The sequence below is a fragment of the Hydractinia symbiolongicarpus genome, chromosome 2 (genome assembly GCF_029227915.1).
Source record: "Hydractinia symbiolongicarpus strain clone_291-10 chromosome 2, HSymV2.1, whole genome shotgun sequence".
NCBI classification, from domain to species: Eukaryota; Metazoa; Cnidaria; class Hydrozoa; order Anthoathecata; family Hydractiniidae; genus Hydractinia; species Hydractinia symbiolongicarpus.
The window spans coordinates 30,760,608-30,788,086 of record NC_079876.1 but is presented as its reverse complement, the minus strand read 5'-3'; the positions used below and the strand labels follow the sequence as shown (position 1 = coordinate 30,788,086).

Sequence of the window (27,479 nt, the reverse complement as noted above, 5' to 3'; positions counted from 1 at the left end):
TCTTTAACCTTCTCTTCAGCAAAAATATTCAGTTAAAATATCATTTTACGATCCTTCTGCTTGTTTTAGAGAAACTATTAGGATTTTTTTTATTTATTTAGATAAGTATAAATTGAACAAACATAATGGAGACAATGTCATGTGACCACCTGATAACTTGGGTAAGTCTGTGTGATGCCATCACGAAAACCTGCCATTGTAAATATAAAGATTTTAAATGCAGCCAAGGTGTTTCACCTAAAATAGTGTCAGCAAATCTTTTGTTATATTAACTATATAAATTTCTCACTGGCAATTCTAAGTACTATTTCTGTGCTATCGTTTCTTTTTTCTTGTTTTATTTTATAGCTATGTTACGGGAGAAAATCATTAATTTTGCCCTGTTTTATTTTATTTTTATGCAATTTAGGTACAATTCATTGTGTAGATACAATTAACCAAACCAAGCTAAAAGAAAAAAATATTTATTTTGCTCAAAACTTGCAACTTTACCATATACAAGTCCCCTAAACTTGCGAAAATGAGCAGCCTAAACTGACCACATTATTTTCTTGCAAAATATGAATGATGTAGCAGACTATTTTGTAGCGCCTTCATTTTTTAGCAACTAGCAGAGCCGACCAGTCAGCAACAAAATTTATTAAATGCTGACAAAAATTTTAAGAAAATATGTATTTTTCTCTTGCAGAGTGATTGTGTCTACAACAATTATCTTGTAAAAATGATTAGTGGATCTTTGACATCATGTCTTACCTATTGATTATTTTTAGATCTTTCTTTATGAATATACATGAATATTTATTTATTTATTTATTTATTTTATTTTCAACATAGTTGAACACTTTTGAAGGACTACTTGGTAATCATCATACGGCAGAAGATTTATCTGATGGTGTTGCCATGGCAGAGGCACTTACCCAAATGTAGGTTTACACTAAATAACATTTTTTATAATTGGTTCATGATCTAGCAGTTCCACTCCATTAACACAATGTTCACATTCAATTTTAAGAAATAATTTTTATGATAGGAAAACAACATTTAAAACTTTAAAAACACACATTATCAGAAAAAGAAAGACTAAATAAAATTTTCCTTTTCTGTGTGTTTCGTAAATAGAAGTAGATAATTAAAGTCATTGTCAGGCCTTGCCACACACATGCAAAACATCTAAGGCGTGCAATTGGGCACACGCGCAAAATCGCATAAAATATAAACATAAAATTATTTACCTTGCATTTTTATTTCTTAATCTTAGTTTTAACTGCACCACAAAAAGATAATTTACATACGAGAAATTAATTTAGAACAGGGTACAGTACTGTTTAAATGTAACTTTACATGTACGCGAGTTTTACGACGTCGTGTAACGATCTCATGTCTACATAAAGAACCTTCGCTCTCTTCTGTTTTAACTTAATTTTAACGTACTTTTTTTTTGTTATTGACATGCGCAAGTCATAACAATAAGATTAAATGAATTCTTTTGTTCTTACATGTAACATGCATGCTATTGTTTAAAAGTCTTAACGATCATGAAAGCTATTAAAAGATATATAATTTAAAAAAAGTGAGTTAACATGGGTAAAGCGTTAAAGATTTTGTGTTTAATGTAAAACCATGTTTATGCGAAGAATGTAAAATCAAAGTGGTCATACTAAAACTTTTTATAATAGATTTGTATCTTGCGCATTGCTATCTGTTTTTTTTATTTCTATTTTGAAAATTTTATTCTATTTTAAGCCTTGATTTTTGTTCTTGCTGCTAAAAATAGTAGTTTCAAATACTAGTTTCGGTCGATCAAATTTAACTTACTTGACGAAGATTATGATAAATAAAGTAATTTGCCATTTTCGTAGATTGTTTAAAAAGGATGAAAACGGGATTGTAGAAATGATTGTTTCAATTTGTATAAAATTTATCTGCTCAATATTGCATATGAACATGGTTTGCTTTGGTCAAAAAATTAATGAATTGCACAGAACTGAATTCCCAAGTTTAATTTAAAGTTGGTGGCATGGTGCGGATGCTAGGGTGACGGTGTGCTCTAGTATAGTGACTTTCTTTCAGCATCTGATATAAAGTTAATGTTTATTTTGATAATAAGTAACATATTTTAAAGAACTAGAGAAAGCCTGGTGGAAGAAAAATATTACGTTCAGAGACTTTAAAACAATTTTGAAAAATCCCACATGACATTGCACGCCCAGAGCCTTCATTTGTCACACTCACAACTTAAACTCATGGCAAGGCCTGAATGTAGTTTAGTTTCCTGCTAAGCCTGTGAATGAAGTCAATGATATACACATATCCTACATTTTATCATTTTAGTGCTCCTGAATGGTTTGATGCTGATTGGATATCAAAAATTAAACAAGATATTTCTTCAGATAATCACCGGTTAAAAGTATGTAGGTTTTTTTAATACTAAAAGATGTTACTACGAACCCTGATTAGATTAAAAAATACCTTTTGCTGTATAGCATACATTTTTGCTTCAAACAGTGTCCAGTTAACGTTTGATTTGTTATTTTTTCAGTTGAGTAACCTGAAAAAGGTTTTGAAGGGAATGGTAGATTATTATAGTGAGGTATGTTGTTAATCTTATTAGGCACGTTCTAAAAAAAAATTTTTTTTAATCGTTGATCATACTGCAGAAAACTTGACTGATTGTTCCATATGTTTTACTAATCATTGATTATCAATCTTCACTTATTTCATGTACTGACACGTGCAATACAAGCTCTTTGCATTAAATCTTTATTTATGTTACAGTACCATAAATTGAGACTTGATTTTATTAAGGTTTTGGTTCAAGATTTGAATAGTTTTTCCCTTCCCGATGTAGCAGAGATTGGTAAGTTGCTCGTCAAATTAGTAAGTAATTTTTCAAGAAACCAACCTGAGAGATATTGTGGTTTTAATGCGTTTTTGCATTGCTATTAAATTCGTTATTTCAAATAGAAGAATTCTAAGGTGGTTAATTAAGGCATTTAATAATAAATGCTGGTTCAAGAATATTTATTAAAATTTAAATATCTGATTGAAAGTTTTTTGAATTAGCATGCTCTTTTATTGTTAGTTTTTGTGAATGCGGAAAATTAAGGTTTGTGAAGTTTCTCTTAGCTTGTTAGGTTTTAGAAAAAAATTCAATTTATTTTTGTACAAAATAGTATAGACAAAAAAGAAACATACTATTTTTAAGTATGTGACTGAAATAATTTTTTGCAGCGGAATTTAATACGAAGCATGAGTTAAGTCGAATGATTCAGCTTGTCCTTGGATGTGCGATAAACTGTGAAGACAAAGAACGTAGGTGTTGTTTTTATCATCAAAACTTGTGAAATTATTTAGCGACTTGAACAACTTTCCCTTGTATGATTTACTACAAAAGTTTTACCTTGTGTTAAATATATTTTCTTATGGTGTTTTAAATTCTTTTTTTATAGAATATATTCAAGTTATTATGGCTTTAGAAGAGGATGTTCAACTATCTGTCATGAATGCTATCGAAGAGGTATACCTTAATTTCCTAATTTTTGCAGCCCTTAAGTTTTCGCCCTGAATTACACACAAATGATTTAGTTATTCTGCATTATTTCATAACTTTTAACCGAAATGCAGGATTTAAAATTTTGATGTTTTTAAAAATTTTGTATCTTTGGTTCTTGTATGTTTTGCATACATACCATATTTCACTTTGTTGGGAATGTTCGCTCATTGTCAAGAAATGTAAAAATGATTTCAAAAAGATTGGTTAGGTTGCGATTGTTATAAAAATTATGTACTTTTAATTATATCTTACCAATACAGATAAAAAAAATTATTAGAAATAAATAAAATTCCTAAAACATGTTTTTATAGCTCTTACAAGTTAAAGAAGGTTCAAGACTTTCAGAGTCTGGAGCAAAAGATGAAGCTGATTATGGCCGAGTAAGTTAAAACAAGTTTCTGTGATAAAATTTTAGCTTGTGAAGTTATTTTTAAATTTTAGTTTCACTTTAAGTGAAGAAAAACATAAAAATTATGTGTTGGTTATTGTTGTAGCAAAATTCGTTAAAAAGCGCATCTTTTGTGGCGGAGAAGGAACAAACTGCACAAAAAATCCATGACTTGGAAGAACAGGTAATTTTTTGCATAATCACTTAACTTAAATGGAAGTGAACAACAAATTGAATTTTATATTTGTTATTCAGCTGCGTTTCCTAAAGGAAGAGAAATCTACATTGCTTCTTGAAAATGAAAGATTGTTGCTAGCTGGTGGTTCAAGTGACAAAACAGAGGGAAGGTAGGAATATGAACTATATTTTCAAAACGTTGTCAACATTCCTTCACCTCACATTTTGATTTTGATACATTAACGTCTCACAATCTTAAACCAACAAAAGACCTGGCAATTTGCTTATGTTTGGAAAAGTTTGAGATGGAAAGAATATAGTATAAGAAAGAGACCGATATTTTGGTTTGAGGTAGAAAGTATTGATATGAGAAAAGCTCATTGTATTTTTTGTTTTTATAGTTTATCTGACAAACGTGTTGCACAATTGCAATTTCAAATTGACAAACTGAAAGAGGAAAACTACACACTTGAATCAGGTAAATATCTTCTTTTCTAGGAATAAATTTAAACCTCCATTAAGGTAAAGATAGATAGGACGTAAACACTTACAAAAAATGTCAGTAATAGGAAATAAGATATGTTGAATTATTTGTGTATAGTTCTTTAATGTTTTAAGAAATCCTCATTTTTTTCCTTTCCATTTACTTCTATCATTTTCATGTTATTTTTATAGCAAAGGAAGACTATAAAATCAGACACGATGAAAAAGAAAAAGAGCTACGAGAGAAAATAGAAAAGGTAATCCTCTGTATATTACTCTTTATACAGGATAGCCACTTTAATGTTCGAAACACTGTTATCAATGTGGGGTGTTCTGAATGTATACATTAGGTATACAGAGGGATGGGTTGACCTGTAGATGTGGTTTACTCTTGCTAAGCATGCCAACACTGGAGTAAACCACAGAGCTTGTAATTGCAAAATGAACATTGTGATCACTTAAGGACAAATTTAGGCAATCTGTCATAAATTATTATCACTTGTATTGTTCTATCTGTAGATTGAACAACTATCCAGTTTAGCTGAAGAAGCTCGATCATTAAAAGATGAAATGGATATCTTACGACACACACAAGATAAAGTTGCTCGCTATGAAGCCACTATTGAAGCATACAAGAAGAAACTAGGTGTGGTTAAACATTTTTTCTCCTTGTGATTACAGCTACAGCTTTTTGATTATGGGTAGTCCAACTGCTAAGTTAAAGAAACCATTATAAAGTATTTAAAAAAGATTGCTTAAATTTAAGAAGCATCCAGGCGGAGTTGTTTAAGTTCGTTTTTGATGTAAAAAATAATGTGCAAGGTGTGCATATACTTTTTAATTTTTTCAAGCAACAGAAAGTATCATCGTTCTTGGGGATCTCATCCTCACCGCGTGCTGTGTTTCTCCTGCTAGAGATTCGTATAGGATTCATACAAGCTAGTTAATAGTCAGCTGATGGCTCCAAATGGGGACACAACATTACATATAAAGTGGATCAGAGTGGGCACTCGAACCTGCAACCTTGTGATTACAAGTTAAATGCACTACCTCTACACTGTCTCCACCTTTGTAGTGTTTTTTTTTTTTTTGTCAACTATACAGTATTTTTTTATATTCTGCTAATATGTCTATAGGTGAACTTGGTGACATGCGACAACAAATGAAAACATTGGAAGAGAAGAATGAAATCTACATGCAACAAACTATCAGCTTGGAAGAGGATTCAAAGAAAGCCAACACATTGAAGGCACAGGTGGATCTCTACAAAACACAGATACACGATCTACATAATAAATTACTTGATACAGAAAAAAGATGCGATAAAGCAGAATTTGATGCAACCAGAGCAAAAGATAAGTTGCAAACTATGGAAGCTGAAAATCAGGTAATCAGTTGTTCTTTTCGTTATCTTTGTTTATTAACTATTTAAAATTAAATTGCTTTGAGTTTCTATCCTGATCTTCTTTGCTTTTAACTAATTGTTCCACATCGTTTTGCAACTATTCCATTCGAGTAAACTTTTGCAAATGGACCTTTATGTAGAATTATGGAAATAAACCTTTATTAAGATTAAACACAAACCTATTTGTTAATAAATGCATCTTTTAAGTACATGTTGCACTATAAATTTTGGGAGAATAACTTTTAAACAAAAATTTTTTTTCAATTTAACTTTACCAAAGAGTGCTATAGCCCTCTCAAGAAAGTTTCCCCTGTTAACCCTTAGATTTATTAAAAAAGAGGAAAAATTGACCCTCAAATGTGACGAAGTCAGTTTTTGGAGAATTTTTTGAACTTTTCTAAGGATTGGATTATTATTTTTTTTCTAATGTTTTAAATCCAGGCAGTTCCATTGAAATTTCGCTTGTTAATTTAAAAAAGTAGGTAAAATTCATTGCTACCTCCATGTCGTACCCTTAAACTAATATTTATTTAGACATAACTTGTTAAAAATATTTCAAGGCCATTTTCTTCAAAACTTCAACCTTTCTCGAATCAGCACCCTTATTGATATACTACAAACCGTTCCCCTGTTAACCCTTAAAATGCGCATCTATTTATGAAAAGAGAGGAAAAATAATTAGCTTTGCAAAACTTCGACTTGCAATTGATGCTCAGAGTAAAGACCTAGATGCTTCATGTTTGGTACTTTTGACACCTAGTAAAGATGCTTCATGTTTGGTACTATTGAGTAGCCCAATTATATCCTCTTTCTAAAACACGGATACACTTCTCGTGACAACCCAATTCTTAGGAGTTATAGTGTTCCAACTTTAGGGCTGTCGTTCCTCAATTTCGACTGTCACTGTAGCTCAAATTTAAACTTTTATTTTTTTTATGATTTAGAGATTAAAACAAGAACGTGATATGCTTAAAGAAACAAATGAAGAACTTACTCTTAACCAAACAAACAGTGCAAGTAAGCTTCATTTGTTTTATATTTGTTGTTCATACATACATGGTGTGCCAGTAAGATATGTAAGAGTGTTAAGCATTGAGTGAATGCTTTAGTTCAGACTATTATGCGCTCAGGCTACACCTCGAACTCTGGTATAAAATGATGTACACTTTTGTTGCAGTTTGTCAAGTCTTGTTTCAAACTTATAAATGTTATTTCTTAAGATGTATCCATTGGTGGTGGTGTGTCTGCTCCAACTGGAATGAATTTCGATGATATGGCTTTGCAAGGTTCACCCTTTGAATTGAAGTAAGTCACTAAAAGCCTGTCCTAAATATTACGTAACTCTCCTGTTGGAAAATGTTGATTGCGATATTAATGACACAAACATAATTATTTCTGATGACAAAAGAGTGTCCAATAAGTGACATAACCTCTATTTTTCGTTGTATAATATTATACCTCTTCCAAATTTCGTTTTAAGTTTTCGTTGTATGAACTTGTCATTTCTTACAAAAATATTTTAGAGAAAAACTGATCAGACTTGAACATCAGAACAAATTATATGCATTGCAACTTCAAGAAGCAGAGAATGAGAAGACACATGTTCTTCAAGCAGAACTGGATGTTTCTAATGAGAGAGTGAACAGACTGGAAACTGAGAACAGGTGCATATTATTTTTTAAATGCAGCAACCTGCTTAAATTGCAGGCTGATCATTTCATAATATTATTCATACCCTGTTTCTCTCGATGTATAGAATTGACAGAATTGTCACTTCTTGTCATTCTTCGCCGTTTTACTAAGGTCGTTTGTTTGTAAAAGATTGGGTTTGAGAATGATGCAGTTAACCTACAACCTACTTTGTTTTTTTGTACCTACCTGGTACATGTAAGGTCCTATAAAATTACCCGTGTCCGTTTGTACTTCTGTCAATTACAAGCTTTTCTCAGGATTGCACCGTTAGTTTTTTGTGATATTATGCACAATGCTAAGGAAGAAAAGACCCTCGAATGTGACGAAGTCAGTGTTCTGAGAAAAATTTTATTGGCTTTAAATATGGTGGAAAAATAGAAAACAATTGTCCCTCAAATGTGACGTAGATATTTTTAGTGACTCTGTGATTGCGAATTCGTGGTTAAAATAAGTCAAAACAGTTTTAAAGTAGGGATTTTTCTTCAGTACCCCTTCTTGATATACTACCAAACCGTTCAAATACTTGTATTTTTATTTCTAGACAACTGAGTCAGGAAATTCTTGAATTAAAAGGACGTTTAGAAGATACTGAAGCAACGAAGAGTGCAAAAGAAGAGAAATTATCTGTAGAAGAGAAAGAAACACAGAAGAAACTACAACAGCATCTGTATGTTAAATACTTTTATGCAGCGTATACTGGACCGCGGTGCCGACTACTCTTTAAAATCCTTTTATTAAAACTCCCTAGTAAAAGAAAATCTTGAATATATATTTTCGCCTTGAATCTGTAAAGACTGTAAAATACTATACTCCTTGTTGCCTTTAAACCCTAGACATTTACTTTAGTCAATATTCACAAGTAGTTTTAGAATTTTATAACAAAAATCAGAATTCTCCGCATTTAACATAATTTTTGCAGCCGCAACAAAAAGTGACAAATCTCTCCTTAATTCGGTAAATACTCGATTAAGCCCCATCTTTCCAACAAGCCAATCCTCTCTCTTTCTTTAAATAAGCCTCCCATCCTAAAAATAACTGCTGATATAGAAGTCCCCAATTTCGATGAAAACCCTAATTTTATTTTGATTTTACACATCCTGTTATATTGATGATGTATGTGAAATGATAGTCTGACAACTTATCAATTTATTACAACCTCCCTCCCCCTTTCTCTTCCAAAAGTGTCCACCCTGAATATCATTTCTGACAATAAACCGTACTTAATCGTATATTTACGGTGTTGCAGGTAAATTTGTTTGAAATCATCTTCCACTTTTGTACCCATGCAATGAAAACTTTACATAACAATGATATAAGTTATAAAAGCTTCTTTGATACAATGCAATGATTCTGTATATAATGCAAGAAATTTTTTTATCAACTGATTTATTTTTATTTTTGCGCTTTCAACACCACCTTGTTTGTCTTCTACAACACGAGCTACATTTCTAACTTGCTTGGTTGCTATCTCGTTTTGATGATATGTCTACGTAATATTATTTATTTTGCAGAGATGCTTTAAAGCAATCTAATGTTGAGCTGTCAAAGAAGAAACAACACATAGATGAGTTGGAAAATCAAACATCAGCTAACTGTATGTGCTTACTTTAAACTCTGTTATATAAACATGTTAAAATATTTGAAAGTCATTTCATCGATCAATCTAAAAATGTTTGAAAATAAAGTACACATCCGCTAAATCGAACGCAGTAGAGAACAAATACTATGTTTCAATATCAAAATAATGTTTGAATTAAGTAGAAAAAAACAAAAGACTTTTATAAAGTAAGTGACCAAAAAAAATTTTTTTGAGTTTGTATTAACCGCTTTAGAATTAACGGAAGTATAATACACTGCAATAGAAAGATAAAGATATTTCCTATAAAAATATTTAAGAAGGTCAAAGTTTAAAATGACTTTAAGAGAGACAAACTCCTTTAAAGCCCAGTATTTTTTTTACTAAGTTTAATATAAACCGAACTCTTTTCTTATAAACAATCCCAAATGTAATCAATCGCCGAATAAGTGATAAATAATAGCACAAAATACTTTGAAGGTTTACCTGGGTAAGTTTTTACTAAACAATTTTTCCGGGCGTTTTTTCCCTAAGTGGCGATTCAATATGGGCAAGTAAATGTTACCATAGTCCCGGGTTAACTCGAGGCCTTTGAGGGAAATTGGGGAGATGGCACAATGTGTGGGCCGTTGGATGTTGCAGGGAGTTGTCTGGTAGAGTGCGGACCCTAATCTATCTATCATCTATCTGAACAAAGTGCAAATAATAATTCTTTTATAAAAAAGGTCAAAATTAAATTTTTTTCTCATAGTGCGCATGTGCTAACAAAACAATTTTTGCTATAGCGGAAAATGCAGTCAAATGAAAACTCTTATCTTTAGCCAATGAAATTTCACTTCTTCGTGATCAACTCATGAAGAAGGACGAACAGATGAAGGAAATGGAAGACAGATACAAGAAATATTTAGATAAAGCTAAAACTGTAATAACTGTATTAATTTTCGTTCGTTCGTTCGATTATTTATCTGTTCTCGTTGTTTTTTAATCTATTTATTTTCCAGGTGATCAAGACAATAAATCCTACCCTAGATAGCGCAGTAAACGACCATCAGGTAAGCAAACAAAACTCCGTTTGACTATATGTATATCAACCAACATTTTGTAGTTGAAATTATGATTAGAATAGTGGATGGTTACCTTTTTTGTACTGATTTTAGCGCATTCGCAGAAAAAAATTTTTAGCGAATAAATTTAGTACAAAAATTAGGCGCAAACAGTCATAAGCGCTAAAATATTCCCTTTTTCTAAGAAACAAAACTGCATTCTACAGGCTACGCGAAAGAATTTTACTATTTTGTCCTTTGTAATTGTGGAATTTGAACATACGCGAAAATAAGAACGTGAAATGCGTGTGTAATGCTATATCGGGAAATTAATATATATCATATTTTGTTTTAAGGTGAAAGATTTGAAGAGCAGATTGCAAGAAAAAGAAAAGCTGATAGAACATTTGGAGGTATTGACGACTATTGCTAGTTATTCGTTGTTTTGATAAAGTTTTTACCCCGACACCAGCCAGACTTCGAGTACAGAAAGAGAAAAAATGCAATCCAACAGAAATCTATCTGTTTGTGAATGTAGCATGAACCGAAAAATTTGACCTTCCTATATAAACTGCTTGCAACATTTTAAGTGTTAAAAAGTTGAAGAAGGAGTACACACCAGCGTAACATGGAACGGTTCCACCTTGATTAAGAATTGTGTTTTTTCTTAGCGGGATCACGAGCGTATGAAACAAACTAAAGAGAGGGAAGAAAAATTAATAATCAGTGCTTGGTACGAGCTGGTAAGTGTTGTTCTTATGGATTTGCTGTGGAAAAAAAGTGTAAACGGAGAAAAATTAGATCTTACTTTTGATGGCGCACTGAATAATGTATGGACTTTTAAAATGGCAGGGGTTTTACAAGCCGAAGGGTGCCCACTACTTGTGAAAATCCTTAAAGGTTTTGTTGAACCTGATGACGCCGAAAACTGGAAAGCATCTTATTTAAGTGTTAAAAAATGAGGCGGTTTTTTTGTTTATTACCTGACATACAAAAAACCGGCTAGTACGAAAAAATCCGATGATTAAATTGGTTTACGGCTTATTTTACCAGAGCTTCGTATGAAGCCATACTAACAGGTTTTGGAAGCCATAATTAAAATGGTAACATAACGTAAACAAATAAAAAACATTTTCATAGCACATAAAAAATATAAAAGTTGCTCACTTAAAACCATCTTTTCGTTTCAATTCACATAAACAATGATTCGAGTTTGTTTTGGCGTCTTGTTTTGTTTGTATTGATCGGCGCACTGACCTTGTGTTTAGAGCATGCAACTGCACCGAAAAGCAGCTGATGAAAGACAAGCGGGTGGTGCTGGACTATCTTTTTTAGCTAAACAACGACAAGCTGCATCAATACGAAGAAGTTCTCTCTCAGGATCACCACGTGGGAAGATTTCTTCATGATGTTATCGAGTAAGTACTATTGTCGACCGTTTCTTTTTCTGTGTTGACGCGACTATAATTGTTTGCACCAATTGACGAAATCAAATGTTGTTGTTTCTTTCTTCCAGCCAGATTAGAAATCCAACCACATTGATCGTTGGCTGTTAGTCATTTGATAACATGAAAATAAATAGTGTTACCCAACAAGAGACCAACCACTTTGAAGTAATATATTGACGCAACGTTGAAGATGTTGGGAAAGAAGATTAAATAATGAACTACTATGGATTTTATTCTTCCATTCCTGTTTTAATAAAACGTCTTTATGAAATATCTTACGCATTGTTATTTTTTCATGGATAAACTTTTTTATATTTATTTCTAGATTTTTTTTTTATTATTGGAAGAAATTTTAATTCGAATACCAATGCTTTATGTTTTTTTTAAAACTCTACTGTCAGTTTCACGCTTCGGCGATCGTCAGATGTGCTGAAATTATTCTCCGGAGCTTCTATTTTTTGTGTGGGCGTTTACTTGAGGTAGGGGTGGATGGGGCGTTTATTTTAAAATCAGAAATCATTTTTAGCAAAAATAAATTCACCTCTTTTTCTTTTAGTAAGAATTGGCCAAAACACTAATTGTCACACTGGGCGCTCTTTTAAGGTAAGGCGCATTTTTGAGGGGCTGGACGGGAGTCTAATAAAATATTGTCGAGATTAGAAGAGGCGCTTAAATGAGAGTTAAAGCTTATCGGTCTGTTATTTAAAATATCTAGTCGATAAAGCCTGTGAAAAAATCCACTAAGGGAAAATAAGAATGAAAAAGAAGGATCATTTGAATTTTGATGACATCAGCAACCCATCAACAAAAAAAATTAGAGGCTTGTTTTCACGTTGCCTTTATTGTGTAGAACTTAAACTGCTGGTCAAGAAAATGTGTATGATCATGTGGTTTTGATGAGCGGTTAATGAGATATAAGGGGCCCTAGTTACATACGCGGTAAAAAATCATTTGACGTCACCACCTCGTTTCCAAATTATTAGCAAGATCCATTTTTTGTCAATTTCTTGCCTACATTTTATTTGAACATTAAAGCCCCCTCTTTGCGTATTTGAAAGCGTGATTTACACGGACTGTCATGTTAACAGCAACCTAAAATCAGCAAAATTTCCAGCGCTTCTTTGATTTCTCGCCGTCTCTGACGTTAGAATCAGCAAAATTTATACTCCTTGGAGAAAAACACCGTAAAATGGTGTGTGGCTAAGAAAGCAAAGAAGACATAATTCGTTAAAATTTTAATATACGCTACAGAATGTTATCTTCAGGTTGATCATTTTTGAACTGAAAGAAGTACGCCGTAAAAAAAGATTTGAAGTAAGTTTAAAAAGTTTTTGTACTTTATATTCAATAAGGAGTAGATTGGTGGCACCTAAACTTATCGACTTTCACTTTTTGATGTCATTATTTAAAAGTTAGCCTCTGGTTTTTCAGACGTATATTTCGTCTGAAAAAGTCTGAAACTTTAACCAACCTAATAACAACCCCTGGGGACGAGGTTGACTATAAATTTTTCTGGGATGGTGGTTACATTATCAACCTCCTCCACATGGCCATTCTAGGCCTGTGATATCTGTGGAGCCGTCTCGTCAAAATATTAGCCGTACAAAAGCCCTGGGAAAGATCCAGGGTTTATTTAAAAATCTATCGTGGTCGTGTTTATGCACGTGGCCTTTGAGCCAAATTTCACTAGCAACATTTCTAACTTTAATTCTTAAAAACAGATGTCTATTTACATGTCTGTGTAGTTAACACGGCGGCATTCGCGTCGGCCGACGTCAGTTTAGAAAAGGTTGACTCTGCGAGAAGATGAGTTTAACACTTGAATATCTAATGAAAATGAAAAACGAGACGAAAAAATATTAAGCCTTTTTTTGATTTCAAGATATTGGAAAAACGCGAAGATTTTTATAAAATATGAACAAGACAAAACGCATAAATTTTATGCTGTTGCGACGACTTTCCGACTCGTTGCTTTTTTATATAAGAAACTCAATTGGCATTCCAGCCTAGTTTATAATAACAATCTACAAAGTCTATCTATCTTCAAAGGCGCTTCTTGCAGGTGCAGATTGAAAAGTGACAGGTGGAGTGGAAGAATAGTATTTTTGAACCATAGTCATATCAGAAAAAGACCCGTTCCGCGCATTCTGTTCTCTTCTGCATCCGGCCGAGTGAGAGAACAAAGAACGAAACCAGTTTCGTTTCTCGGAATTCCAGCGTGGTCGCACGCTCCGTATTCTAGAAGCATACTATTTATCATTTAAAAGAGGTTTCGCAAGAATGACCGTGTATGTCTGGGGTATCAAAACACTTCCATATCAACGTTGACGTTTTGGATCGTGCATGGTTGTTTACGAGGCTTCATATAATAATGACATTTTTTTATTCTAGATTTAGCAGAATTAGTGCACGTTTTATGCCTTCAACAAAAAATGTATAACACTGGTTTTTCTCTACATTTTTCCAACTGGAACCTCCCTTCTTAAACATTATTTTCTTGTAAGTTTGAGTTAGTTAGCTAGCTAGCTATAGCTAGCTAGCTAGTAGGCGAACTAGCTAACTAGGGAAGCCCAGCCTTTCTAATTCATTTTGTTTTAAATTACTTAGGTGAGTCTTCTTGCCGTTTCACATCTGCAATTACCAAATTTGAGTTGTTTCTAGTTGAAATTTCAAATAATTACAGAAATTAGAGCTAGGTATATAAATAGAACATTACAGGCAATTTATAATTGCAAATAAAAAATGGAACTGGAATACAGATACTTACTGTATCTTTGCATATGAGTTGCAAATTTCATATTATGCTTGAAAATTCTCTATTTAAAATTGCATATTTGCGTATCTGCCGTGCAGCTTTATATATATAATGCATAAAAATTCTTCTTGTATATAATTCCATACTGGAGTATCTGTGTGTTTTATATTTTATTAAATCATAAGTTTTTCTGTATATATATATATATAAAGTTGCTCCTTTTTTCCAGTCAAGATGGAATGATATAAATTTTAAGTCATTGTTGTTGAAATAAGCATCCCATTTAGCGGAAACTATTAAAATACTTTGCTAAAAGGGGAAAGGTTGTTTATTAAAATCACATTCATTAATCCATATTTCGAAACAGTTGATAAATTTTTCTATGTATATGTATCTATGTAATTGCTACTTTAGGTGGCAGTAACCTTCTTTACCTGTCTAAACAGCTGCATTATTTACTCAATTTTTTATGTATAAAACCTTCTTTACTTTATAAAGATGTATATATAAGAATGATTTTTTAGCAAAGATTTCCAGATTTCCAATGTAGAATAAATAAGAAAAAATATTACTTTTACGAGCACCAAATTTTTACTACCATATTATTTTTCATCTGCTTTTGTGTTAAAATGAGCTATGGTTAAATTATGCTGTAAAGGTGTGCAGGTTGTTTTGTTGATATATTTTTTCTGACAATAGGCTTGTTTTTTCAGAAAAGTCTTGTATAGCATCTTCTGCTGCATCCCATGCTGCAAAAGAAAAATAGCCAGAATAAAAATATTTACACACACCTTTTCTGCATGATTTACCAGAACTTTTTTTAAAATTTTTAAGAAAATCAGAAATACTATCGCATGTTGGAACTCTTTCGGTGCAGTACTGTGCGCCATCTTTGTTGTTATTAACATTTCTCTTTAATAAGTACGCAATCTTTTCTGTATAATTTTACAAGCACATAGCACCGAAGCTATATTCTGCAGAAATAATTTATGTGTGACATTTTGAGTTTGAAGAGAAATCATTGGAACTGAATATTTTCAATGAAAGATAATATACCTATAAAATCAATTGTTGTAATAGAAAAAGTATGTATATATATACAGTCTGAAAATTTACCTGCAATACTAAAAATTAAACAATTATGCAAAAAAGTGTAAAGGGTAACTGCCACTTTAATTGCCAATACAGGTCTCAGCTGTTTTTCAAGGAAAAACGATGGGTGGGTGGTGTGATTTCACTACGATAAACATGGGGTGAAAAGTAGCCCTTTTCTTTGTGATAGCCTGGTCATTGTGGTGTAAATTCATAATGCAGTGCCTTGAGATGGGCAAATGATTCTCTTATTAAAAGTTTCCTATTTCAGCTATTGTCCTCTAGCAAGGTATTGAGCCTGTATGAAACAATGTGGAATTCTTTCATCAGAACAAAAATCAATTATTATCTAACCTGGTAAATACACTGTCTATTTTGTGGTTCTTTGTAATTACACTCATATATGTTTCATATATGTCACCACACTCAATGTTCACGAGTTCAAACAAATCTAAAATATATTGACCTGTTTTACCATGAATTTTTTTTATATGTTATAGAGGATAAAAAGTTGTTTATAGTAACAAATCTTTTTGAATTTTTTTAAAATCTTATTTATTTTTTTCTAAATTTAAATATTTAGGAATGCAACATCAGCATATTTTTTAAAGCCATCACAACTCCTCGGATTTTAAATATTTAAATTTAAAAAAAAAATTATTTCAAAATCTGTCTTCCATAACATAACAGCTGTCTATCTATTAAGGCTGGCTTCCTTGTATATGTTTTCAGAAGTTGATTTGAACTTTTACGAAGAATGGACTTTAAACAGTAATCAAGTAAAAAGGAAAGAAAAAAAAAGTTTTTTCTACTCAAGTTCCTGTCAATTTGACTACTAAACTTTGTGTTAGACAAAAGATGACTCTCGAATCAATTAAGAATTACAAGCTATATATAAATTTTCCTATGTGTTTGTTACTGTTTGTCAAAAGAGCATTCTTCTACAGATACTTTAACATATAAACATTATGATGTTGTTGATATTGTATTTAGAAGAGCTAGTTATATGACCTTGAAAAACAATGGGACTGGCGTAGGTAAGGAAAGAAGTTTAGAGGATGTTGGAGCACTACAATGTTCATATAATTTATTCCTCAATACCCACCGCAGAAAAGAGCAAAGTATTAACGAAGCATTTCGTCGATCCTGTAATATGTTGGCTAAACTTGAAGGCTCTATTGAGGTTAATAGTAGCTGCCTTTCCAGCTTTAATGGTGCCATCTTTAATAAGAATAGAGTTTCTGATAGAAGTGATACCTTTAAAGGTTGTGTGACCAGTACTGATAACGAAGAAAGCGATAAAGAGTCACTACTTACTATAGGTTTTTTTCGTGAAAGAAATTTGTACACAAAACAAGTAATCAGAGCAAAAATGCGCGAACGTTTAAGCAAAAAATCAAGCATTAAACCTAAAACTGCATCATCTAACTTAAATTTTAAACTAGACAACAATGTAAAATTCAAGCTACATCGTTAAAATTCGAGTTCAAACTTAAATCGACTCCAAAAAAAGTGAAATCTGATGCTGCATCATCAAAATTCGATTTTGGACCTATATCGACACCAAAAAGATAAGACTCCAACAAGACTATTTTGGAGATTTCGAGACTACGACTGCTTAGTTTGACTTCTAGCCTTCAAGTGCGCACAAACGCAGGAAAAAAGTGAACAAAATATTATGTCATATAAAGCATTAAATATAAACACAACAGTGGTACATGCATGTTGTGTCAGTAAGATATGACTGTAATTGTTAAGCATTAATTGAAATTTCTTTTACAGAAACGTTTTTACTATCAATATATTTTGTTTGGTTAACATTTTCGAAATTATTTTGAAACATAATAAGTTTGTAAAATTTAAAAAAAGTTGTTGAACTAGCTGACACGACCAAAATTTTGTAACTATGAACAGTTCTTCTTTTTACCACACCCTACTATACACACTCAAGCTACACCCCTAACTCATGAAGCACCTTTAAACTAACATCCATTGCTACCTCATGAAGTACCTTTAAACTAACATCCATTGCTACCTCATGTAGTACCTTTAAACTAAAATCCATTGCTACCTCATGAAGTACCTTTAAACTAAAATCCATTGCTACCTCATGTAGTACCTTTAAACTAACATCCATTGCTACCTCATGTAGTACCTTTAAACTAAAATCCATTGCTACCTCATGTAGTACCTTTAAACTAAAATTCATTGCTACCTCATGTAGTACCTTTAAACTAAAATTCATTGCTAAATATACTAGCAGCTGACACAAAGTTTTTGGATCTAATGTTGTTTTGATATTTTCAATATATTACACATTGTGTGAGATTATATGTAAAATTAATATTATGACACGTTTTTTCAATCTACAACACGAGTTGCACCTTTCATCTTGTTCTGTTACTCATTTTGACGATATGTCTACGTATAATCTTTTTATGCAGAGATGCTTTAAAGCAATCCAATGTTGAGCTTTCTAAGAAGAAGCAACACATAGATGAATTGGAAAATCAAACTTCGCTTACTTAAGAGACCCAATCAAATTCCTTAAAAGACCCTTTATTTGTTCTTTTATCCAGATTTAATATTTAATATGGACCAAACTTTTTTTTAAAAGATCTCTTGAAGTCCTTGCGTTATAGCGGAAAATGCAGTCAAATGGAAACGAGCCTTCATTTTTTTACAATTTTGTACTAATGTACTCATTTTTTATGCTCCCATTATAAAAAAGATGGAAAAGATGTTTTTCTTATCTTTAGCCAATGAAATTTCACTTCTTCGTGATCAACTCATGAAGAAGGACGAACAGATGAAGGAAATGGAAGACAGATACAAGAAATATTTAGATAAAGCTAAAACTGTAATAACTGTATTAATTTTCGTTCGTTCGTTCGTTCGATTATTTATCTTCTTTCGTCTGTTCTCGTTGTTTTTTTAATCTATTTATTTTCCAGGTGATCAAGACAATAAATCCTACCCTAGATAGCGCAGTAAACGACCATCAGGTAAGCAAACAAAACTCGTTTAATTTTATTTATATGATTGAAATTTTTTTGTTTGGTGCAGTGTATTTCTTGACTCTGCCACAAGATTTGTTGCAACAGACGATGGTTACCTTTTTGTACTAATTTTCGCGCATTCGCTTAAAAAAATTTGCAAAACGTTTTTTCCTTTTCTGCTTATTTTCATAACTTATAACAACTAATTCTACAGCCCACGTAAAAGAAAAAGAAATTTTACTATTTTGTCCTTTGTGATTGTGAAATTCAGACATACGCGAAAATGAGTACGTGTGAAATGCGTTTGTGATGCTATATCGGAAAATTAATACGAACGGAGTGATTTTTTTCCAACCTTAAATGAGGTACTTTTATGTGAATAAGTACTATAATAAGTTGCTCGAGGATAAACATAATGACATATTTTTTTTCAGGTGAAAGATTTGAAGAACAGATTGCAAGAAAAAGTAAAGTTGGAAGAGTATGAGGTATTGACGACCATTGCCTGTTATTCGTTGTTTTGATAAAGTCTCTACCTCGATACCATCACTTCCAGTACAGACAGAGAGAAAATTCAATCCAACAGCAATCTGTCTGTTTGTGAACGTAGCATGGACAGAAAAATTTAACCTTTTTATATAAACTGCTTGCAACATTATAAGTGTTAAAAAGTATCGCCTTGAAAAAGAAGTACAAACGTAAAAAAAGTTATCGAATAATACACGAATTACGTGCAAAAGTTTTGCGCAAAAATAATAAGCGCTAAAATATACTTTTTTTTCAAGAAATAAAACTACATTTTAAGCATTAATTTGTCTTTTCTTTTTTGTTTATTTTGTAACAACTAATTCTACAGCCCACGAAAAAGAAACACATCTTTATTCAAATATTTATGTAAAACCCGGAATTTTACTGTTTTGTCTTTTATGATTGTGGAATTTAAACATAAGCAAAGAAGTGTTTCTTCTAAACAACATGAAACGGTTGTAGCTTCACTAAGTTTTATGTTTCTTCTTACCAACATGGAACGGTTGTAGCTTCACTAAGTTTTAGGTTTCTTCTCAACAACATGGAACGGTTGTAGCTTCACTAAGTTATATGTTTCTTCTTAACAACATGGAACGGTTGTAGCTTCACTAAGTTTTATGTTTCTTCTCAACAACATGGAACGGTTGTAACTTCACTAAGTTATATGTTTCTTCTTAACAACATGAAACGGTTGTAGCTTCACTAAGTTATATGTTTCTTCTTAACAACATGGAACGGTTGTAGCTTCACTAAGTTTTATGTTTCTTCTCAACAACATGGAACGGTTGTAGCTTCACTAAGTTATATGTTTCTTCTTAACAACATGAAACGGTTGTAGCTTCACTAAGTTATATGTTTTATGTTTTTTCTTAGCGGGATCACGAGGGCATGAAACAAACTAAAGAGCTGGTAAATGTTGTCCTCATGGTTTTGCTGTGGTAAAATGCAAACCTGTAGGATGAAGTGCTCGCGCACCTCCGTTGTTGTCTTAAAAATGACATAGTACAAGTACTTGGCTAAGACTATAGATGGTTTTTGATTTGAAACAAGAAGCAGCCATTATGAGCCTGTTATGAATTTTGTTTTGGATGTTTACAAAGGGATGTATTTGATTTATCTTTTAAAAAATAAGGATTTTTCTTTTGTGTACATATCTACACGAAGTACTGTTTTTGTGTTTGTATGTACGACGCACTCACCTTAAGTTTAGAGCATGCATCTGCACAGAAAAGCAGCTGGCGAAGAGAGAGAATCTGGTGGTGCTGGAGTATCATTTTTAGCTAAACAACGACAAGCTGCATCAATACGAAAAAGTTCTCTCTCAGGATCACCACGTGGAAGGATTTCTTTATGATGTTATCGAGTGAGTACTATTGTCGACCGTTTTTGTTTTTGTTTTTGAGTTGACGCCGACTATTTTAGTGTCGGATTTTTGCACGTTATGTTTGCTTACGCATTAGAAAGGCTGACTTTGCAGCGCAGAGTTAAACTCACCCCTTCAACTTCACCAAAACACTCTTTTCCGCTGTCCAATGAAAATGCACAAAGTTGTCCAAGTGATATAAAGACGACACGAATAAATTTTGCCATTTTTTGATTCAAGATATTGGAAAAAACGCAAAGATTGTTATAAAAGATGACCCAAGGAGAACGCACAAATTTTATTTTGTTGCCGCGAATTTCATTTAGAATTGCTGCTACATGGGTTTTAGCATTAGTTTGTAATAACACTTCACAAAGTCCATCTATCTTCAAAGGCTCTTCTTGCAAGTGGAAATTGAAAAGTGGCAGGTGGAGCGCGCATTCTATCCTTCTGGCTGAGAGAACTAAGAAAGGAACCAGTTTTGTTTCACGGAATTCCGGTGTGGTCGCACGTTCTGTATTCTGGATACACCCTATTTACCATGTAAAAGAGGTTTCGCAACAATGACCGTGCATGTCTGGCTTATCAACGCTTCCACACAAACAGTGAAGTTTTGGATCGTGGATGGTTCTTACATACGAAGCTTTATATATAATGAAATAATGCATATTTTATGAAATTTTAAATGTTTCTGTATATATTCTAAATTTGCTCTTTGTTTCTTAACAACGATCCCAGTAAAAATGGTATGATATAGATTTTAAGTCAATGTTGTTAAAATAAGCATCCCACTTAGCTCTAGTTTTGCTGTTGAATAACCCCCTGATACTGAAGGCGGAAGTTATCAAAATATTTTGCTAAAAGGGTGAAAGTGTGTTTATTTAAAAGGATTGAATCGTAATCTAAAGGATTAGACATCATTACACCACACTACCACATTTCAATAAATACCAGCAATGATTGATTGTTACTCCAAATTTCGACAAGTCGATTTTCAGTTGAGAATTTTTTTTTATATGTATATGTATCTATGTATATGCTACTTTGGGTTGCAGTAACCCTTTTTAGCTATCCAAACCGCTGCATTATTTACTCAGTGTTTTATGTATATACGTTTTCTTTACTCTTTCTTGAAAATACGGATTTTATTAAGATCTATATATAAGAATGATTTTTCAGCAGAGATTTCCAGTGAAGAATGTAGAAGAAAAAATATTGCTTTTACGAGCATCAACTTTTTATTACCGCATAATTTTTTATTTGCTTTTCTTTTCAAATGAACTTTGTTTAATTATGTTGAAAGGGTGTGCAGGGTTTTTTTGTTCATATATATTTTTCTGTCATTAGGTTTTTTTTTGGAATTTTCCTGGAAAGCATTTTCTGCTGTGTCAAAAGAGAAATAGCCAGGATAAAAATATTTATGCACACCTTTTCATAGCTGGATGATTTACCAGAAAGTTTTTAAAATTTTAAAGAAAATCAGAAATGCTATCAGAAGTTGGAGCTCTTTCAGTGCAGTACTATACACCAATTTGTTGTTATTAATATTTCTTTTTAATAATTATGTTTTCTTTTCTGTTTTTCCAGTAATGAGGTAAAAAGAAAAAGAAAAGTTTTTCTACTCAAATTCCTGTCAATTTGACTACTGAATTTTGTGTTAGACAAAAGAGGACTCTCGAATCCATTAAGAATTATAAGCCATATGAAATTTCCTATGTGTGTGTTACTGTTTATCAAAAGAACATGTGTTATGATCTATATGTGTTTGAACTATTTTTAAATTTGTTTTTGTATTGTCTATAAAACTTTAATTTATTTTTCTTAGTTTCAAATACATAGACATGAATTATGAACCAAGATATCAATTTTAAGTGACATAAATCCTTACGACAGAGACGTTAATGGACATATCTTATTAACCAGAAATTCTCAACATTGAAGATGAATGGTATGTCTCACCCATCCTTAGAAGCAACCTTAAACAGAGCTTTATCCTTACTGGACTACACTTCCCAAAATAATTTGGTTAATAACAATTTGCAAATTTCTACAAATACTTTAACATATAAACATTATGATGTTGTTGATATTGTATTTAGAAGATCTAGTTATATGCTTGGCAAAATTTTAAATAACAATGGAACCAGTACAAGTGGGGAAAGAAATAGCGCTCGAATTAATAGCACCCAGTTAGAAAATGCATACCACGAACTAAAATGTTCACTCAATTTATTTCTCAATACCTACCGCAAAAAAGAACAAAGTATTGAACAAGCATTTCATCGGTCCTGTGATATGCTGGCTATATTTGAAGACTCTGTTGAAGTTAATAGTAGCTGCCTTTCCAGCTTTAATGGTACCGTCTTTAATAAAGACAGAGTTCCTAAGGGAAGTGATACGTTTAAAGGTTGCGTTACCAATACTGATAACGAAGAAAGCGATAAAGCGTCACTCTTTACTATAGATCCTTTCCCTGTAAGAAATTTGTACACAAAACAAGTTATCAGATCAAAAAGACGCCTGCTAATCAAGCTACGACGCGAACGTTTAGGTAAAAATTTAAGCCTTAAACCTAAAACTGCATTATTTAACTTAAATTTTAAACTAGACAACAATGTCAAATCCAATGGTGTATCATCAAAATTGAATCTTGGAACTAAATTGACATCACAGGATGTCAAATCTAATGCTGCATCATCACAATTGAATTTTGGAACTAAATTGACACCACAAGATGTCAAATGTAATGCTGCGTCATCACAAATTAATTTTGGAACTAAATTGACACCACAAGATGTCAAATATAATGCTGCGTCATCAGAAATGATTTTTGGAACTAAATTGACACCACAAGATGTCAAATGTAATGCTGCGTCATCACAAATGAATTTTGGAACTAAATTGACACCACAAGATGTCAAAAGTAATGCTGCGTCATCACAAATGAATTTTGGAACTAAATTGACACCACAGGATGTCAAACTTAAAGTTGCGTCATCACAATTGAATTACGAACCTATATTGACACCACAGGATGTCAAACTTAAAGTTGCGTCATCACAATTGAATTACGAACCTATATTGACACCACAGGATGTCAAATCCAAAGTTGCGTCATCACAATTGAATAGCGAACTTATATTGACACCACAGGATGTCAAACCCAAAGTTGCGTCATCACAATTGAATTACGAACCTATATTGACACCACAAGATGTCAAATGTAATGCTGCGTCATCACAAATGAATTTTGGAACTAAATTGACACCACAAGATGTCAAATGTAATGCTGCGTCATCACAAATGAATTTTGGAACTAAATTGACACCACAGGATGTCAAACTTAAAGTTGCGTCATCACAATTGAATTACGAACCTATATTGACACCACAGGATGTCAAACTTAAAGTTGCGTCATCACAATTGAATTACGAACCTATATTGACACCACAGGATGTCAAATCCAAAGTTGCGTCATCACAATTGAATAACGAACTTATATTGACACCACAGGATGTCAAACCCAAAGTTGCGTCATCACAATTGAATTACGAACCTATATTGACACCACAAGATGTCAAATGTAATGCTGCGTCATCACAAATGAATTTTGGAACTAAATTGACACCACAAGATGTCAAATGTAATGCTGCGTCATCACAAATGAATTTTGGAACTAAATTGACACCACAGGATGTCAAACTTAAAGTTGCGTCATCACAATTGAATTACGAACCTATATTGACACCACAGGATGTCAAACCCAAAGTTGCGTCATCACAATTGAATTACGAACCTATATTGACACCACAGGATGTCAAACCCAAAGTTGCGTCATCACATTTGAATTTTGGAACTAAATGGACACCACAGGATGTCAAACCCAAAGTTGCGTCATCACAATTGAATTACGAACCTATATTGACACCACAGGATGTCAAACCCAAAGTTGCGTCATCACAATTGAATAGCGAAGCTATATTGACACCACAGGATGTCAAAGCCAAAGTTGCGTCATCGCAATTGAATAACGAACCTATATTGACACCACAAGATGTTAAATGTAATGCTGCGTCATCACAAATGAATTTTGGAACTAAATTGACACCACAGGATGTCAAATGTAATGCTGCGTCATCACAATTGAATTTTGGAACTAAATTGACACCACAGGATGTCAAATGTAATGCTGCGTCATCACAATTGAATTTTGGAACTAAATTGACACCACAGGATGTCAAATGTAATGCTGCGTCATCACAATTGAATTTTGGATCTAAATTGATACCACAAGCTGTCAAATCTAATGCTGCGTCATCACAATTGAATTTTGGAAGTAAATTGACACCACAGGATGTCAAATGTAATGCTGCGTCATCACAATTGAATTTTGGAGCTAAATTGACACCACAAGATGTCAAATCTAATGCTGCGTCATCACAATTGAATTTTGGAAGTAAATTGACACCACAGGATGTCAAATCTAATGCTGCGTCATCACAATTGAATTTTGGAAGTAAATTGACACCACAGGATGTCAAATGTAATGCTGCGTCATCACAATTGAATTTTGGATCTAAATTGATACCACAAGCTGTCAAATCTAATGCTGCGTCATCACAATTGAATTTTGGAACTAAATTGACACCACAAGATGTCAAATCTAATGCTGCGTCATCACAATTGAATTTTGGAACTAAATTGACACCACAAGATGTCAAATGTAATGCTGCGTCATCACAAATGAATTTTGGAACTAAATTGACACCACAAGATGTCAAATATAATGCTGCGTCATCAGAAATGAATTTTGGAACTAAGTTGACACCACAAGATGTCAAATGTAATGCTGCGTCATCACAAATGAATTTTGGAACTAAATTGACACCACAGGATGTCAAACTTAAAGTTGCGTCATCACAATTGAATTACAAACCTATATTGACACCGCAGGATGTCAAACCCATAGTTGCGTCATCACAATTGAATTACGAACCTATATTGACACCACAGGATGTCAAACCCAAAGTTGCGTCATCACAATTGAATTACGAACCTATATTGACACCACAGGATGTCAAACCCAAAGTTGCGTCATCACATTTAAATTTTGGAACTAAATGGACACCACAGGATGTCAAACCCAAAGCTGCATCATCAAATTTCAATTTTGCATCTAAATCGACACCACAATATGTCAAATCTTCATCATCAAAATTAGATACATCGAAAGGGTTATATCTTGGCTACTCTGTCAATTCTCGAGCACTACGTGTGCCAATGACGACCTTTGAAACTGGTAAGATGGAGCTAAAACCAAAACGCCTTATGTCATCCGATGACCCATTAGATATTCGCTTCAGAGAAGCGGAGTCGCAATTCCATCGTTTGTGCACACAAGGTGGAGTATGGAGGAATGCAAAAATAGTGAGTGTGGATTTCTACGTAAATCCTAAACTGGAGAAGAGGTTTCAAAAAATGAAAGAAAAACTAAAAAAAAAATATGGTGCAGGTGGAAAGTCACAATATATATTTGGCTTTCATGGAACGAAAAACTACACAGATGTGACAGCAATTATGGATTATAATTTTATAAAAAGCAAATATGGTAAATTTGGAGCTGGTGTGTATTTTTCGGAATTGCCGGAATATACAAAAAATTACGGAGGTCGAAACAACCTTATCTTAGCAAAATTACTACCTGGAAAAATATTTGAGTGTGAGTATACTAGCATGAACTCGAGAGGACTTGCTAAAGGGTACGACTCTCATGGTGGATTTCCTTTAAAAGACGGAAGCGGTGGTTATAAGGAGGTTGTGATATTTAATACAGATCAAATTTTACCGTGCTATGTTATATATTTTGAATTAAACGAATAGAGGTCAAAAATTTGTTACCATTTTATGTTTTTACCTCCAGTTGTTAATGTTACATTTTGTTGAGTTAACGGTTAGCACTACATACTTTAAATTTTAAATTGATCACGTCAAGTTTTGTAGTTTTTTTTGGAGACGCCCTAATGTGTTACGGTTTTGTTTAGGCGCGGAAATTAATGCAAGAGAGATATTTTTATTGTTGTAGAGAACAGAGAAGGGGGGGAATGGAATGCTTTTATCTTTAACATTGTGCGTTTTCTTTAAGCTTGTATTTTTTTGCTTGTTTTTTTTACTTGTTTGTTTATTTTGTTTGTGTTTGTTTGTCCTTTTTGTAGTTCTTTGTGTTTGTTTGTTTGTATACAACAGATTTTAATTTAAATCAATGCCTTATCAGCAACCAGGAGTGCCTACGTGCATCATTGCTTTACGCCTCTGCGTGCTTCGTGTTTTGTGTGCCTTAGCACCTTGTATACCTTCGTTCCTTGCATGCCTTCGTGACAGTTCTTTGCGTGCTGTACCTGTATGCTTTACCAACAAGGATGAGCAAATAAATGGATTATTGGAACGGTGCAAATTTTTTTACAGTAATAATTGAAGGGGAAATTCAACGCAGGGTAATCACAAGGACACAAAAAATAAAATACATAGACACGTGGTCACTTGGTCACGGTAGGTCACTTACCTGTGCGTCTATAATATAAAATATTGGCATAGAAATTTACCCAATCCTTCTTTTTATACAACAATTTTCTTGCATTCTTGAGGCTTTTTTGGTCTTTGATTTAGTAAAGAAGCAACACAGAATAAAACTTTGTCGGCAAAAAGTAAATTGAATATTTTGTATATTAAAAGAATTCCAGTAAAAATGTTGGGTCATTCATAATATTAGTCACTGAGCCGAACTTTGGCCATTTTTTACTTACTTTCATATTGATGAGGTATTTGAACTCACATTTTGTTTGTCGTTGAAACTTTGTCGGCAAAAAGTAAACAATCAACAACAATCAACATCATTTAAAATTATATGGAAACTTCTGCTTTGAAGAAAATAAGAAGGGAAAAAAATTTAATGGTTTCGAAAAAAACGCGAAATGTTGACG

The 27,479-nt window shown here is 32.8% G+C and overlaps 3 protein-coding genes across 4 annotated transcripts in view; 2 read left to right on the top strand and 1 right to left on the bottom strand.

The window, feature by feature from the left end:
• LOC130630617 (guanine nucleotide exchange factor subunit RIC1-like) overlaps positions 1-27,479 on the bottom strand; it is a 68,836-nt gene that overhangs the window by 39,321 nt on the left and 2,036 nt on the right. The window lies entirely within an intron of this gene.
• Positions 96-12,129, top strand: LOC130630622 (protein Hook homolog 3-like). Its single transcript, XM_057444188.1, has 25 exons — positions 96-161; positions 835-923; positions 2,332-2,407; positions 2,540-2,590; positions 2,806-2,857; positions 3,232-3,312; positions 3,450-3,517; positions 3,865-3,933; positions 4,048-4,125; positions 4,197-4,288; positions 4,520-4,596; positions 4,794-4,858; positions 5,121-5,247; positions 5,738-5,988; positions 6,951-7,023; positions 7,227-7,311; positions 7,530-7,670; positions 8,240-8,365; positions 9,210-9,292; positions 10,096-10,196; positions 10,276-10,326; positions 10,674-10,730; positions 10,989-11,060; positions 11,586-11,735; positions 11,834-12,129. Exons 1-24 carry the CDS (start codon positions 126-128, stop codon positions 11,724-11,726), a joined length of 2,142 nt encoding a protein of 713 aa, XP_057300171.1. The 5' UTR covers positions 96-125; the 3' UTR covers positions 11,727-11,735; positions 11,834-12,129.
• LOC130630620 (uncharacterized) lies at positions 20,081-26,758 on the top strand. Of its 2 annotated transcripts, none has more exons than XM_057444182.1 (2): positions 20,081-20,502; positions 20,829-26,758. In XM_057444182.1, the coding sequence occupies exon 2, from the start codon at positions 22,444-22,446 to the stop codon at positions 26,380-26,382; it is 3,939 nt and encodes a 1,312-aa protein (XP_057300165.1). In that variant the 5' UTR covers positions 20,081-20,502; positions 20,829-22,443; the 3' UTR covers positions 26,383-26,758. The 2 variants fall into 2 exon arrangements, with proteins under 2 accessions (XP_057300165.1, XP_057300166.1); XM_057444183.1 differs by having other exon boundaries at positions 20,600-26,758.

Bases quoted from the DNA above. Each gene is read 5' to 3' on its own strand.
- LOC130630622 (XM_057444188.1), top strand. From the start codon at position 126: ATGGAGACAATGTCATGTGACCACCTGATAACTTGG. The intron at 5,248-5,737 runs GTGTGGTTAAAC...ATATGTCTATAG, and splicing joins AGCATACAAGAAGAAACTAG to GTGAACTTGGTGACATGCGA. The intron at 7,671-8,239 runs GTGCATATTATT...TTTTATTTCTAG, and splicing joins AGACTGGAAACTGAGAACAG to ACAACTGAGTCAGGAAATTC.
- LOC130630620 (XM_057444182.1), top strand. From the start codon at position 22,444: ATGAATGGTATGTCTCACCCATCCTTAGAAGCAACCTTAAACAGAGCT.